We start from the raw sequence: 15,415 nt of genomic DNA on the forward strand, positions 1-15,415 counted from the left end.
GTGGGCCATCTCCCACCATGCGAAACGTGTGCCTTTCAGGTATGTTTTTTTGCATGATGGCTTTAGTTACTGGCCAAGAATGCTGTTTAAAATCCATTAGGGAGGTGACTTACACCATTAATTTATTTCACATAGGCCACTGAGCAGCCACCAGACGGGAATGACTTTCAATCACATGTGACCAAATTGCACAGGAACCAGCAGCTTAACAATTATGATAATAAACATCCTTAGCATTTATGTAGCACGTTGAATTCTGAAATGCTGTATGAACATTGACTAATAAATCAAAAAGACTCCATGTCCCAGCCCCCTGGGCCTCTTACTCCCTATGCTTGTTTCCCTTTTCAGCCACATATTCTTGTCCAGCCATTCTCAGCCTTTGTTTCAAACCCAACACTGCCCCCTCCTGCGTGAACCCAGCATGGCCCTGCATGGCACTGGGACTGCAGACAGTTCTTCAGCGGGAATCCATTGTTCCACTGGGTGCTGGTGGACGTTATGCAACAAGTATGAAGGAGTAAATCTCAGTCCTTCGCCCCATCTTGTCTAGGGATTAACCTGAGGAAAAATACCTCAGGTAAGGCTATAATCTGGTGGCGCTCTTTGCTTAGAGTCAATGCAGGTCCACTTGTTAATGGGCACCGGGCTGCTGCCTTACCCTCTTTTAAATAAGATGCAGAATGAAGCTTCTAACCATTTGTGGTCATAAAAGATCCCATGACCCTTATTTTGAAAGTAAAGGTCTGAGCCCCAGTGCCCTGTACTGAGTCTACCATTTGGCCATGCATCCTCAAGGCAGCTGCATTTTTCTGGTTGGTGAGTGATTCCTTTTCATACAGGGTTACTTTGAGATCCAGTGTATCCAGGTGCAATGCCATTGACTTCACTTTCCACAAGTCCGAATTTGATCCAGAGTCTGCAAAGGGCTTTTGGATTAAAGGTATTAGAGGAAAGTAAAATTGTTATCATCTGATGTTCATTTCTCCCCTTGATCACAGGCATGAGGATGATGTCCAGCACTTCAGGGTGATGAGGGATACAAAGGGCAACTACTACTTGTGGACAGAGAAATTCCAGTCACTAAACAAATTGGTGGAGTACTATAAGACCTCCTCTATCTCCAGGCAGAAGCTGATCTTCCTGAGAGATGGGAGCCAAGAAGAGAAGGTATACCCAGGGTTCTCAAACCATCCCTGAAAACCCCAAGAGGAGAAAGCCACCCCATGGGATGAATTTAGTGCTAGAATGTTGCCTCTGGAGACCTTCAGTGGAATCCCAGTCAGGTCTCTAGACTGAAGGGCCTCCCAGCCTTTATTTTTGATTGATTGCATCATAAGTTCATTACGTAACTTAGTGTGATTCACTGTCTCCATTTACGACAAGCTGAAGACTGCAGCAGGGAATGCTGCAAATCAGGACTGAGAGGCTTTGCCAGAGCAGCGTAGGGGCCCAAGGACTGGAACTGCAGGACATGCTGCAGGTCAGGATTGAGGTGCATCGGCATGGAGAAGGGGAGCCAGGTCTAACTTTAGGAAGGGGTGGTACAGAATAGCTGCAGGAACACTGATGGGTTTAGGGGCTCTGGGATAGAACAGGAAGGGGATCACAGGGCAGACTGAGTTTATTGGCAGAATTGAGAGAAAACACTGAATTTGGTTTCTTTCCCTCCTTGAATGAACTCTGGGTGCTGCCACTGTTATAGCTGAAAGTTTGGCTGCATTGAGGAATTGCTTATCTCTTATTAGTTACAGAACATAGCAGGCTATTGTGGAGGAACTGGGGACAGGATGTAGAAGGGGTGGGAAAAAAGGGGCATAAAGTTGTCTCAGAACTCCAGAGATGTGAGCACAGTTTGTGAGTTCAAGGAAGAAGCAGCAAAAGATGTTTGTAGAAGTAGGGAAATCCCTGTCCATCAACTGCCCATTTGGTTCTATGCCAGGAAAATGGGGGAATGATGCAGCACAGGCTGCCAGCCATTGCACACACAATGCTGAGAGAGAGAGAGAGAAAGCACATGGTAACTACAGTAACTGAAGCACTGCTTAACCAGGAAACGGACTCTGGTATTAAATTACCAGGATGTGTGGTTAGAGACAAGCCAGAAAATACATGACGTGTTCATTGTGGCAATAAAGTTTTATCAGCTGCATGTGGGACATTCTTTTCAGCTCCAAAAGGGCGACAGGGTTCATTTTTCAATCTGATAAAGGGTTCTGTGTTGTTGACTTCTTTTAGACCACTTATCCGGCTTTTTTAAAACGCTTTACCTAGCTGTAAGGGAGGCCACATATAGGAGAGAGAGCTGACAGCAGAGGATAGTCTGCACAAGGCAGGAAATATTGTATTTGTACAACAACCTTTTGAAGGTGGCTCAGAGCAGGGAGAGGGAGGAAGCGGGACGATATTTCTGCCAAGATGTAGACAGGTAAACGAAAGAATAGGGGAGGGGAGGTTGCAGCCAATGCTCCACTCCTTTGCTGTGGTGATGAGGGTTTGGACAGCGCCTATCACCATGGGGTCTTGGGCCACAACTAGGGCTCATAGGCACTACAGCAATGATGATAATAATTAATAAGTAGAGCCAGGTGTAGAGATAAATTAAGTCTGAGGCCAGAGTTTTCAAAAGAGCTCAGCCCTTCAGGTGCATGTTGGATGCTGAGCTCTACCGAAAATCTGGCTTCATTGTGGGTGCTGAGCCCTCGAAAGTCTGGGTCTGGGCAGTTAACCAAACACAAGGCCTCATAACCACACTTATTTACAGTGGGTAAATAGGCCCCAGACATGCTCTTCTCTTTCTGTGGGGCCACAGCTACATATGATTGTTTACTGGAGGGAACATTGGGGCCCAACTCACCTTGTATATGTAGTGAGGGGACAAATGCAGGCTCCAAACCCATTCATGGATTTGGGCTCAGAGCCCCAAATCCCCACTTGCACTTCTGAGGGGGAGTGGCTGTGGTGAAGAGACAAAATCCAGGGTCCCAGATTTGTCAATTTGTACAGAGGAACAGGAGTCCTCCTTTGCATAGGCTCTATGGTTAGGGAGAGCAGTGGGAAGACAGAGATCTGGGGAGGGAAAGGGACGGGTTACTGATTGCCAGAATACCAGGAAGGGCATTGTGGGAAGCAGACCTGGCCCAACGTTTATCACTCTCCTCCCCCAGGAGAGGCGTGGTGGGAGCCTGGAAAGGGGGACGCAGGAAGGACTCCGCCTGAGTGGAGCAGCTGGAGAAATCCGAGCATTAATGTCCAAGAGATATGCAGATCCCTCACCACCCCTGCAGCAGCAGCAACAGGTATCACTGGGAAAGAGGGGTTAGCTGGGATGAGCCTGGGCTGCAGAACATGCTGGTCTCTGCTCACTAGGAGCTGGGCTGTTTACCTAATTGTTTAAGTGCATTGCCATGACTGCTTCATGACTGTTTCTTCACATTGCGATGTAGCATCAATGTACGGTGTCAGCATGGTGACATCTGGTGGACAGAAATAAATATGTGAACTTCTATTTTGTCCTCTAAATATCAGGGTTTATGGGATGGACCTGCAAAAATCCTAACTCAACAGGCAAGTGACACTCTAACTGGAGAGCTGGGAACAGCAAACCCAGTCGTGCAAGAATGGCCAAGTATGGCAAAATGTTCAGCTTGGGACAAAACTGAAAGTCATATTGGGAGCACAGACCAACACTTGCCCACACACCTATCTAGGAATGCCTCTGAAGTCTGTAGGACAAGCCCAGCTGTGCAGCCCATTTCTTTTGCTGTGTTGTGGTGTTAAGATTCGGCACTATGATGCACGTTGGGAACGGGAAATCAGTTGATTACCATTGGGAGAGTTTGGTTTCTTTGAGCATGTTCCAGACGTGAGTCCTGGGTTCTCTCTTTCTCTGCTGGGAACTCCTGGTGTGTGATCCTTCAGTCCTGGGGCTTGGCAGAGATGGTGATGGTGCATGCAAAAAATGCTCATATCGTGAGGATGGGAGGAAAGAACAGTGCATGGTGCTGCCTCTACAATTGTTCCATATTGATTTGGGTGGGAAATGGCTATTATGGGGAGAAGGGACTGGCTCCTGTCTGTAGCAGGAGATGCTGCAACAGTATTGGCCTCGTCTGAGGAGAAGACTGGTCCAGCTAAGGGAAGAGCTCCAAAACCAAGCCTTGTAGGGCAAGAGAGTCCTAATAGGGGAGGGCCAAGGACACTCTGGAAATGGCCAGTTCTATATCCCATCGTTCAGGAGCAACGTTATACAGGAAGGTGACTGTTGGTAGACTAATACAGCTTGTCACAAGATTGGAGCCTGGGCCCTTTGTGACAAATCTGTCATTGAGTCATATTTGATACAGAGCAGAAATACTTGTAAAAGAAAAGTATACCCCCCCTCCCAAAAAAAAAAAAAAGAGAGAGAGAGAGAGAGAGAGAATCCTGTGTCTCTAAAGCCAGATTGAGTTTGACTCACTCTGACACTTCCAGTCAGGGACAATTGACATGCAAAGTGGGATACAGTTACACTGACCTTTTAGGCTGACTAAGGTGCAGGCATGACCAAAGGGCCATTTGAAATGCTAGGTACTGAGAAAGGAAATTGGGAAGCTATACCCAACTACCCAGCTTGAGATTCTTGATCCAAAGGGCACAGACTAAGGAGTCCTTTCCTGTTAGGTGTGTTGCTTGCAGCCCAATGAACACCTGGGAAACAAAGACCTAATAAATGGAGACAAGAAATTACTTGGAGGCATTCGGTGACATATGCACTGCCTGGATCCTGAAACCCTGGTACCCTCCCCCCATTCCAGTTGCACATCTGAGTATAATAATGGCTCTTCTCTTGCACCTCACTTTCTAGGACAGAGGTGGTGGGAGCCTGGACAGGAAGGATGGGCTTCATCGCCTCAGAGACCATGGAGAAGGGAGTGCAGCATCCATGTACCGGAGACAAACAGAATCATCATTTCAACAATCACAGGTAGATGGTTTGCACTATATGCCCCTGTCCTCTACCTGATCCCTTCTCTCAAGGAAACAACCATAGAGACTAGGAGGTTTACTGTTCTCTGGGAGAGGTCAGGAGGAGGAACCATGTATTATACCTGATGTGATGTTGCACATCCCTGTCACTTTAGGAGGTGTTTCCGTGGCATGTGCTCCATTCCTTTATGCCCCAGCCACTTGAGTTCTACTTTGGGGAGTGAATATATTGAGAGGGATACTCGGGGTTCCTGATAACTTGAACCAACCCTCAGGTATCTCTCGGGGTCCTGATGGCTCTTCCATTGAATTCCATACTGGTATCATGGTTTCATATCCCAGTGTTGCATTTCTTGCTCTTTTTGGTTCGTGTTGTGGGGGAGAGTCATAAGAATTGTGTCTGACTACTCCTGTCTCCTCCTCCTCAGCAAACACTATGGGTCCAAGCCCTGTATGACTTTGAGGCATTGGAGTGTGATGAGCTAGGATTCCGCAGTGGAGACCTCGTAGAAGTCCTGGACAACTCTAACCCCTGTTGGTGGAAAGGGCGCCTGCGTGGCAAATTGGGTCTCTTCCCTTCCAACTATGTTACACCAGTGACCCGGTGATTCTGCAGCATTCCAAGATGGGTTGGGATGGAGCTGCTCTGGCGTGTCGGGGGCAGAGAGAGCATCTTCCATGCAGCCACAACATACAGTGTTTTTATTACAATAATAATTTATTGGCAGTTGATCCACTGATTAGTTAATATTAAAGGGACCACTGAAGTTTTTCTCTCCTTTTACACGCCAGTGTTAGAGGGAGCAAGAATCCTGGATTGTCCATGAGGTCTTGTTGGATCCTGCCGGTACGGCCATCATTTTGGCAAAATGTTGCTAACTCAGACTTCGCTAAATTAGATACGTCACATGGGAACCCACCTCAAGCAAAGCAAGTTTCAGCTTGTAGGCAGCTGCACCTCCTCCAACATCTGAGCACCACCTTTTGGACCTTGCAACATGCCATCTAGCAGAGGAAAGGATGTGGTCCTGTAAACTGTTGTATAGAGCAATCCAATGTGGAACCAATATGTGGAGAGGGAGAGAAACCAAGTTCTTTGCAGCTTCTGATAGACCTGCCCTCATGCACTCCTACCCATACCACATGTACTCGTGTCCACTGTCCAAGCTGCCTTCCAAGATATCCTGCAATTTCCATTAAACATTCCTGTAAGGGGGCCTGGCTTTTCAGCCAAACCAATAGTCACCAGCTGGAAATATGGTGGATGTCACCAACAGTTTTGTTAAATTGGAATTTTTTTTGTGGTATGTTGCTGCCTAAAAGTCCTCCTTCTATATTTTTGGGAATCTGGAATCCCTGTTTTTATAACCTTGAGTTGCTGGTAACATGTATCATCCACCTCTGTGTCTATGTGAACACACACACACTAATATACATACACACACTCTCCTGCAAAGGTATTTGATCATTGCGAGGTGGGCAGAAGACAACCATAGATGATTGTGTAGCACTGTGCTGCCTTTAGAAATTGTCCCAATTTTACATCCTTGATTTCTCACCCACCCCTCTCATGGCCTCCAGCTTCCCCATGCCAAGCTTCTTTTTCACCTCTCCTGAGTATCCATCTCTGGTCTCTTGTTATGAATATTACTATAGTGCCAGAAGCAATCTCTAGCTATCACTATTTTGATGCCAGATTCCAGGCAGGGCTACTACTCTACTTGTAGGAATACAGTAAATAAAGTTGCAACCAAGAACAGTCTCCTCTCTATACCTGTTTCCTTTGAACTAAATAAGGTAAATGCCCAACACATTGGAAACAAGTCTGAGATTTTAAAAAAGGAGAGAGGTGTACAAATCACCAATTGTGATATAAATTAATTGTAAATACACATTTAAAATGATCAAAATCTTGAGTGAGAGCACTGGGTAATTGCTACTCATGCAAGTTGAAATTTAGCAAGCTGCCTGACTAAAATAGTTCCCTACAATGTTTAAGACCTCAGGATTCAGCAAGGAAGTGCTGATTTCAGTTTATTTGGCAAGAAAGAAAACACAAATGAGACTCATCAGTAAAAATGGACTTGATAAAGGATAAAACCAATGGGGAAAAAAGAAAAGGGGAGCCAGGCTGAATGCCATCCAATGACAGGGCATAAATACCATTTTCACAAGATGTGTGACATTTGCTGATCTTGAGCAGTAAAAGGAGCTTTTCTGGAATTCTTGAGGGAACTGGAACAAGACCTGACTGGCAACAAATGAAGTACAGTTTAAAAAATCTAAATAGAAAGAAGAACCTTGCTTACAGAGGCAGGAATAAGTATTGAGAGCTTAACAGAAATTTGGCCAGGGGCATCATTAGGTTGGGTGGGGAGATGGAGGAGGGAGAGTTGAAATGTGTGAGCAGTTACCTTGTGAACAACTCAGACACCAGATCCAGAGACCGGCTGTGCTCTCTGAAACCTTTGGTGTTTGGAGCCCCGTGGGCAGCCTGCAGCCTTCACTCCCCAACCTACGCAGCCCAGCCGCAGGGACCCACCTGTCTGACTGCAGCTCTGCTCCAACCTCATCCACTGTCACACTCCATTGTCACTGACGGGCCCCAGAACTTGGGGCCAGAAGCTGTGACTGGCAAATTTGTGGCCAGAAGTATTAGTTGCTAGGGGATCAAAAAGCAGACATGAGACAGAAGATCCATGTCAGATCATGTGACAAGGGGAAAGTGCTCAGTTTAATGGATGTAGGCAGGACTCCTCTGTTGTGGGCGTGGTGAGAGGGCTGGCTCAGAGTACAGTGGCTGAGAGGAGCCCAGTCACCTCCAGAAACAAAGCCAACATTTCCCCCACACCTTGCAGATTATAGGGCACGACTGGTCCCAGCCCCCCTGTGTTGCACTGCAGTGCTCCAGCCCAGTAGTGGATTGGGGGCTGATGTCTTCTGCTTCTGTGTCAGCTTTTCCAGGAAAAGGACAATGAGGTCTCTCCCCTCTGTGAAGAGAACAGTCTAATTATGGATTTTTACATTTTATCAAGAGCTTCAAAGGAACTAAGCAGTCCCTTGACCCCTCACTTAAAGTTGCCCCCTCCCCTACTGAAATGATGCCCCTGAATTTGGTTACCCAGATTTAGAACCATGAGTTCTAGGAAACAGCGGGACAAGGTGGGTCAGGTAATATCTTTTATTGGACCAACTTTTGTTGATTAGAGAGACAAGCTTTAATCCAGTAAAAGATACTACGTCACCCACCTTGTGTCTCTAATATCCTGGGACAGATACGGCTACAACAACACTGCAGGAAACAGAAGGACATGCTAAATCCTGTTGAGTGAAATTCAGCTGTGGTACAAATGGTTGCATTTCCGTTTTCCTCAATGACCTTGTGCTATATCTGGGCTGGCTTTGGCCCCGGTGGTTCTATATGGGCTAGATTCTGACACCCCTATGCAGAGTACTCCTTTCTCTTTGAGCAGTCCCCTTGAAAATCAATGGGACTGCTCATGGAGCGAGGTATCCTGTTCAATGGAAGGGTGTCAGACGCTAACCCTAAGTGACTCCACAGCTTCCCAAGGTTCTTTTTAAGACAAGGAGGAGATTTGGAAGAGGGAAGGTTTAAGATCAAGAAAGAGAGAAGAACAAGGCAGAGGAAGATGAAAGAAAAAAAATGAAAGACCAACAAAAGTAGAGAAGCAATTTCAGATTTGGAACTGCCTGAAGAGGATGAAATGGTTCTTTCAGATTTATCCCCACCGTGTTGTATTATTTTTCAATTAATTGTTGTGTTTACATTTCTTTTTAAAATTTAAACTGAAGATTTTTTTTCCCCATTGCTCAGCCTCCTAAAGACTGTGTAGGTAATGAAGACGTGGTTGCAAACAAATTAGGTTGAGGCTCATGTGCTTAGCACTCAAATAGCGCTTTACATAGTTAAAGCCCCTTTACAAAGATTAACTAATTAATTAATACTCGGCGGTACATTGGAAGCACTCCAGTGCCAAATGATGATTTCTTGAGTTAGAGGTAGCTCTCCACATGTTTTTTAAAATTGATGTTTGAAGAAATAATATGCAAGGCAGTGAAATCAAAGGGATTATGCACATGCATGTCTTAGAATCTCATATTCCTGGTGTTTGTCAATATTTTATAAACCAATAATCCAGGAATACAGTCTGGATGATATCCTACTGTGAAACTGAAAGAGGGGGAAAAATCCAGTTAAGTATTTGGTTTAGTATTTTTCACAGGCAAAAATGACAGCATAGGAGAAAACAGATTATAAACAAGAACAGAAGCAGTGAGAGTGCGTGGAAAAGCAAGACCACTTTTTAAGCAAATGATATTGAAGAAACTGGACTGCATTTGGAGGGATAACAGAAGTGCAAGTTATTAAGCATAGCTCAGCTGGGTTCACTTTGATTGCTGAGCTAACTTTTTGTCCTCAGTATGGTGAAAATCCATATTTTATTTACAATGTCTCAGTGGTTAATAAGAAGGAGTAAACACAATACATGAAAAGCTTTAACACAAAAACCAGAATACAGTGTTCTGTGTTACAGAGACTGTGTGCGTGCGTGTGTCTGTACACACACATAGCAGATGCACTCACAATATCATGCATTAGAAACAACAGACTATAGAGGGTTACATTCTGGCAGCTGCTAGAGAAAGGGCAGACAGGGAGATTGTGCTTGCCATTGCCCCTAGGGACACCTGTGCAGAATGCCAGGACCAACTCTTCCTAAGACTAGCCTCTGACAGGTGTACCCTGGGCTTAAGTGACCAGATCTCCCGTTTTTCCCCCCAATATCCAGTGGTGGTGTAGCCGTGTTGGTCCCAAGGTATTAGAGAGACAAGGTGGGGTGAGGTAATATCTTTTATTGGACCAACTTCTGGTGGGGAGAGAGACAAGCTTTTGAGCTTGCACAGAGCTCTTCTTCAGGTCTGGGAAATGTACTCGGAGGGTATGGGGCTGTTTAATTGCAGCATAGAAGTTCAGGCTCAGACAGGGTCTGAGACGCTACTCCTGCGTGGATTGTGAAGGGGGTTAATTTGCATGAAGCATGAAAGAAGTCACTTGCAGAAGGAGAACTGGCAGGAGGAAAAGGTTGTGGACTTGGTTATCAGCTATGGGCCTGAAGAGAAACAGACAAATGGGTAAAAAATGTGCCCTGACCTCTGTGCAGAAGAGCGATTCAAAGCTTTCATTGTGCAAACAAAAGCCACTCAGCTGACGTAGCGTGTGCTCGTATGAAAATGGAAAATTTCACAAATGGCAGAAGGCTAAGGACATTGGCTGGAAATGCAAACGGAAGAACAGCCCAAGTAATAAAGGGGATGTCCCAGAAAAGGAGAAACCAAAAAAAAAAGTATGCAAAAAACAAATAAAGTAACTTAAAAGCAAAAATAAAAGATATCAAAATATCTAACAATTAGAGACTACAGTCAAACTCATCACTGGCATAAGCAGGTGCAACTCCACCACAGTCTATGAAGACGTGGCCACTGTGAATTTGACCCTGCAAATGAAAGTGAGGACAGCTCTGTGAAGAAAGTAGTTCAGAACACATGAGTTAGCTGTACATTTGAAACATGTCAAATAGTAAGAACATCCTGAACTCATAACTGAAGTACAAAGCCCTATTTAAGAAGCACTTCTAAGAAGATTTTCAGTGAACAAGCCAAAGACAAATACGACTACAAAAAAATAGACACATGCCTGATTGCTCTAAAGGTCGTCCAGCTGGTATATATCTTCCATGTCTATACTGTAGTGAATGTTGTCTGAGTCAGGCAAGCTCTTTGGAGTAGGGATCATGCCACCCTCTCTGCTTGTAAAGTGCCTACACTGTCATTGCTCCAATATTTACAAGTAATTATAAATGGTGAGAACTAGTCCATGGTAATGGAATGGGAAATGAACCTTAGCATGAGCTAATGTTTTTAGACATTGCAGTACTGATTAGGCTATGCAATGTTGAATTAGAAGCAGAACATAATTCAACAATTTTGTACGTGAAAACTACATAAAAACACAAATAAAATAACTTTGGCATAGGCTCCTGAGGCCAAATTCTCCATTGCTGTGTAAACCGTGTGCAGTCATTTTCATTAGTGTAAAGTGGCTATCAAGTGCTGCTGCTGGTTGCTTCTTACACCCACTTTGCACTTGTTTATATCAGTATACCATAGGGTGCCATTTTGGTGCCAGCTGTTTTCCTGTCATTGATGAACAAAGGCGACTAGTGCAACACGATGTCAATGACGTAACAATGACTAGGACAAATGAAGAACACGACCAGAATTTGAGGGATGGCTCAAAACATTTGGATGCTTAAGGAATAATTTGAGAAGTCCAAGGATTTTGCTTAATAAAAGTCTTCACTGACCATATTGAATTTGTTGTGAATGCTGAAACAAAGGATCCACCCAACATCTCGGCAGTGGAAGCTGTGGTGAGAACTTGTCCAGTAAAACACAAATATGAAAGAGCTACAGTCATTTCTTGTACTGTAATTTACTCCAGGGAAAAGAACTATTCCTAGCATGTTCACACTGGTAAATCTCCTGAAGAAGCTATTATCAAAGAATGTTACCTAGGAGGTAAATTCAACATGCCCAAAAGTTTTCAGAAGAATTAATTAATAGCCAGAGATTTCTTGATGTCCTGTGACCCAGCTAAATTAGTAACTCTTGCTGTTGATGTGGCTCCTTTTGAGCTGGGCGCAGCTATCATTTGTGTCAATGAGGTCTGGGAGCCCACCAGTGCTAACCCATTAAAATCTTTAACATCAGCTGACCAAAATTACAGCTAGAGCCTCTCATTTGAACATGCACAATTTTCAGAGGGTGAAGTCGTTTCAGAAATACTTATAAAGCAGAAGATGGACACTCGCGCGGACCACACCCCTCTCTCTGAGTTTCGGACAGAATAAAAAAAGATTCCAGTTACAGCACCATCAAGACCCAGCCATGGGCTGTCCAAGTTGAAGCTACACGAGCAATAAGGCACACTTTTTTTTTTTTTTTTTATCAGCGAGGGAAAATAACCATTGGAACAACTTACCAAGAAATGTGGTGGATTCTGCACTGCTAGGATTATTAAAGCCAGGCTGGATGCCTTTCTGGAAGGTGTGCTCTAGTTCAACCACACCGGGTGAAGTTCAACTACAGCCTTTGTTCTGCGAGAGGGCAGCTGAGATGTGCATAATAGTCCCTGCTGACCTTAAAAACTTTTGAAACTATCTGCAAATTGCAGCCCTATTAGTGCGATATTAAATATCCCTCATCAACACAAAATACTCATGCTGGCGTTTGCCCTTAGAGGAATGCATTGAAAGGTAAGTGGCCTAGTTTTCTGAAGTGCTGAGCTCCCACAGCTCTAGATGAAGCTATCTCAAACCAGGCCCCCTTTTAAGTAGGTGCCTAACTGTGAATTTACCTGCCCAGCTATAGGCACAACCAGGTTTGAAACATGTGGGCATTGTTCCTGAAGGGACGTTGAGCCAGATCTTCAGCTGGTGTAAATGGGTGTCGCTCCAGTTAAGTCCGTGGCACTATGCTGATTTACACCATCTGAGAATCTGGCCTATTGTTCCATAAAGGCGTCATCTAGTTTGATCAGATCTTCAGGTAAAGAGGCCAAGGGGATGTGTAGTGCTTTACTCCTCTTATTTGAAATGACAATGACACACTTTATTTAAAGAGCCTTATGCATGTGTGTTGAAAAGGGCCATATCCTGAGTGTTTTACTCTGTCATTACTCAGGCAAAACTATCCAGGCCACCAAAACTCTCATCTAGGCCCTCATCATCTCGTGCCTGGACTATTGTTCCCGCCTCCTCAGTAGCCTTGACGTCTGCATCTTTGCTCCCTCAAGATCAATCTTTTTCCACCATGGCTGCACTAGAAAAATGCAGCATATTAGAAAACGTTAACTCACGTATTTTAAATAATACGATGGTCAACACACCTTAGCACCTAGTGTAGACAGGGATCAGCCATGTTTAAAAATGTTAACCATGATTAATTAACTATGGCACATTTTTAACATAACTGACTTTGTCCACAGTAAGGGCAAAACTGTATTGAACACCATGTTAGTTAAAACGTGTGTGTGAACATATTTTCCAGTATGATGCGTTTTCCTGGCGTAGACAAGGCCTCGCTGGATCATCACTGTGACCACATCAGCCCCCTCTCTGAGTCCCTCCCCTGGCTCCCCCTTCACCACTGTATGAAACAAAAGGGCTTTAAGGCCCTTCACAACATAGCCTGACCTACCTCATACCTCTAGTAACTTAGCACAATGTTGACTTTCATCTGCAACTACCTAGGCGTGACCACCAACCGGTTAGCTTCTCCCTCAAACACCTTTGTGCTTTCTTTTACAATTATCATTTATTATTTGTATTATCGTAGCGCCTAGGAGCCCTTGTCATAGAATCATAGAAATGTAGTCCTGGAAGGGACCTTGTGATGGGGTGTATTAAGCCCAGAGGCCCCCTGCTGGAGGCCTCCCAGTCCTACAACACCTGGTCCCAGAAAGGGCAGTAGAGGACAGTCCTGCCCCAAAAAACTTACAAGCAAAGTATAAGACAAGAAACGACAGCTGGGGGAGCACAAGGAAATGATGAGACAATATTGGTCAGCGTGACAAGCAGCAGTACCTGTGCACCAGCAGCCTAACTGTTGCCAAGTTTAAACTCCTTCCCCCTCCCCACTCAAAAAAATATATAAACCCACTACCCTGTCCTCCTTCACAACCAAAATACCCTTGCTGCGAAATCTGTAAAGCCCTTTCAGATGACCCTGGCTGGGCGTGACTATCCCTCTTTCTTTCCCTGCTCTCTTACTCTACCTCCTCTTGCCTCCCCTCTTTCTCCCTAATTAATCACAGATGAAACTAACAAATCTGTGCCAATCAGCTCCATGTTCACTGATGGTTCTGTTATATCCCTGGGCCCAACTCTTTATCTCAGGGGTGGACAAACTTTTTGGCCTGAGGGCCACATCTAGGAATACAAATTGTATGGCGGGTGATGAATGCTCAGAAAATTAGGATTGGGGTGAGGGCTCTGGTTGGGGGTGTGGGCTCTGGAGTGGTGCCAGAAATTAAGAGTTCAAGGTGTGAGAGGGGGATCAGGGCTGGGGTAGGGGGATGGGGTGCAGGAAGGGATGCAGGCTCTGGCTAGGGGGTGTGGGCTCTGGGGTGGGGCTGAGGGGTTTGGGGTGCAGGAGGGTGCTCCGGGCTGGGATCGAGGAGTTCGGAGGGCAGGAGGGGGATCAGAGCTGGGACAGGGGAGAGGCTCAGGGGTGCAGGCTCCAGACAGCGCTTACCTCAAGCAGCTTCTGGAAGCAGCAGCATGTCCCTTCTCCAGCTCCTACCTGGAGGCGCAGCCAAGCAGCTCTTCATGCTGCCCTGTCTGCAGGCACCACCCCTGCAGCTCCCATTGGTGCACCGGAGCGGGGCCATGCCGCAGCTGCCAGGAGCCGGGTGGAGCAGCCCCCGACCCTGCTCCCCAGCTGGAGCACCAGAGCGGGGCAAGCCCCAGACCCCACTCCCTAACAGGAGCTTGAGGGCCAGCTTAAAATGGCTGACAGGCTGGATCTGTCCCGTGGGCTGTAGTTTGCCCACCCCTGCTTTATCTGTTTTTGTGTTTGTTAGATTGTGGGGTAGAGATTGTCCTTTCATTTGCATTTGTACACCACCTTGACTGGAACCTTTGGGTACCACCAAAATAGAAATGATTAATAATAATTAATGTCTGTGGTGGGATGACCTGGAGACCCTAAGGCTGCAGGTTTGGCAGAATTCTCTAACATGGCCCTGACATCAATCTATACTTTGTATGAAAAAAATAAAGCATACTGAACTTGGAGAGCTGATACCGCGCAGCAGCATCCCCCACTCCCGGAAACCCCCAAGAACTCCAGACAGTAATAATACAATGCTGACCTAGTTAGCATTATGCTACCCACCCTGAGAGAAGAAGTGGTTTGTTCAGGGACAGTAGCTGGGGTGGGGTGGAGCCCATGAGAGGATGACTCATTTGAGAACTTTGTTGCCTCGGTGACTTAGGAAGGCCAGGAAGCTTTGTGGCTGCACAAAGCCTCTGTGGGTCTCCTGAAAAATCTGCACAGATCTCAGGAGATTCTCGGATTTAGGGGGCTGATTTACATATTCTGAGGTGGAAACTGTGGGGGAAGAATGGAGCTTACTGTCTCCTATGTGGGTGTTTTCTGCGTAAGGGATTATCTCACCCAAAGTATATAGGCACAAGTGCATAACTACCTAAGGATCCGGACCTTACATCCTAGACCAAGTTAATTATCCATGTCTTCATTTTACATTGTTTTCAACACAGGTTGGTATGTGTGTATGTGTTCATGTAGGTCGGGGGAGGTGTACTGGAGATAGAGTTCTTGTTTAGATTTGTAGGCGTGTATT

The 15,415-nt window shown here is 45.5% G+C and overlaps 1 protein-coding gene across 1 annotated transcript in view; it reads left to right on the top strand.

Moving 5' to 3' along the window:
- Window positions 1–6,725, top strand: part of GRAP2 (GRB2 related adaptor protein 2) — a 44,470-nt gene extending 37,745 nt beyond the window's left edge. The window contains exons 6-9 of the mRNA XM_073327016.1: window positions 1,002–1,170; window positions 3,168–3,299; window positions 4,847–4,966; window positions 5,397–6,725. Coding sequence (XP_073183117.1) covers window positions 1,002–1,170; window positions 3,168–3,299; window positions 4,847–4,966; window positions 5,397–5,576 — 601 coding nt within the window. The 3' untranslated portion in view covers window positions 5,577–6,725. The remainder of the gene's footprint in view (window positions 1–1,001; window positions 1,171–3,167; window positions 3,300–4,846; window positions 4,967–5,396) is intronic.
- The last annotated feature ends 8,690 nt before the right edge of the window (window positions 6,726–15,415 follow it).

Source organism: Lepidochelys kempii, chromosome 1 (genome assembly GCF_965140285.1).
Source record: "Lepidochelys kempii isolate rLepKem1 chromosome 1, rLepKem1.hap1, whole genome shotgun sequence".
Lineage (NCBI taxonomy): Eukaryota > Metazoa > Chordata > Testudines > Cheloniidae > Lepidochelys > Lepidochelys kempii.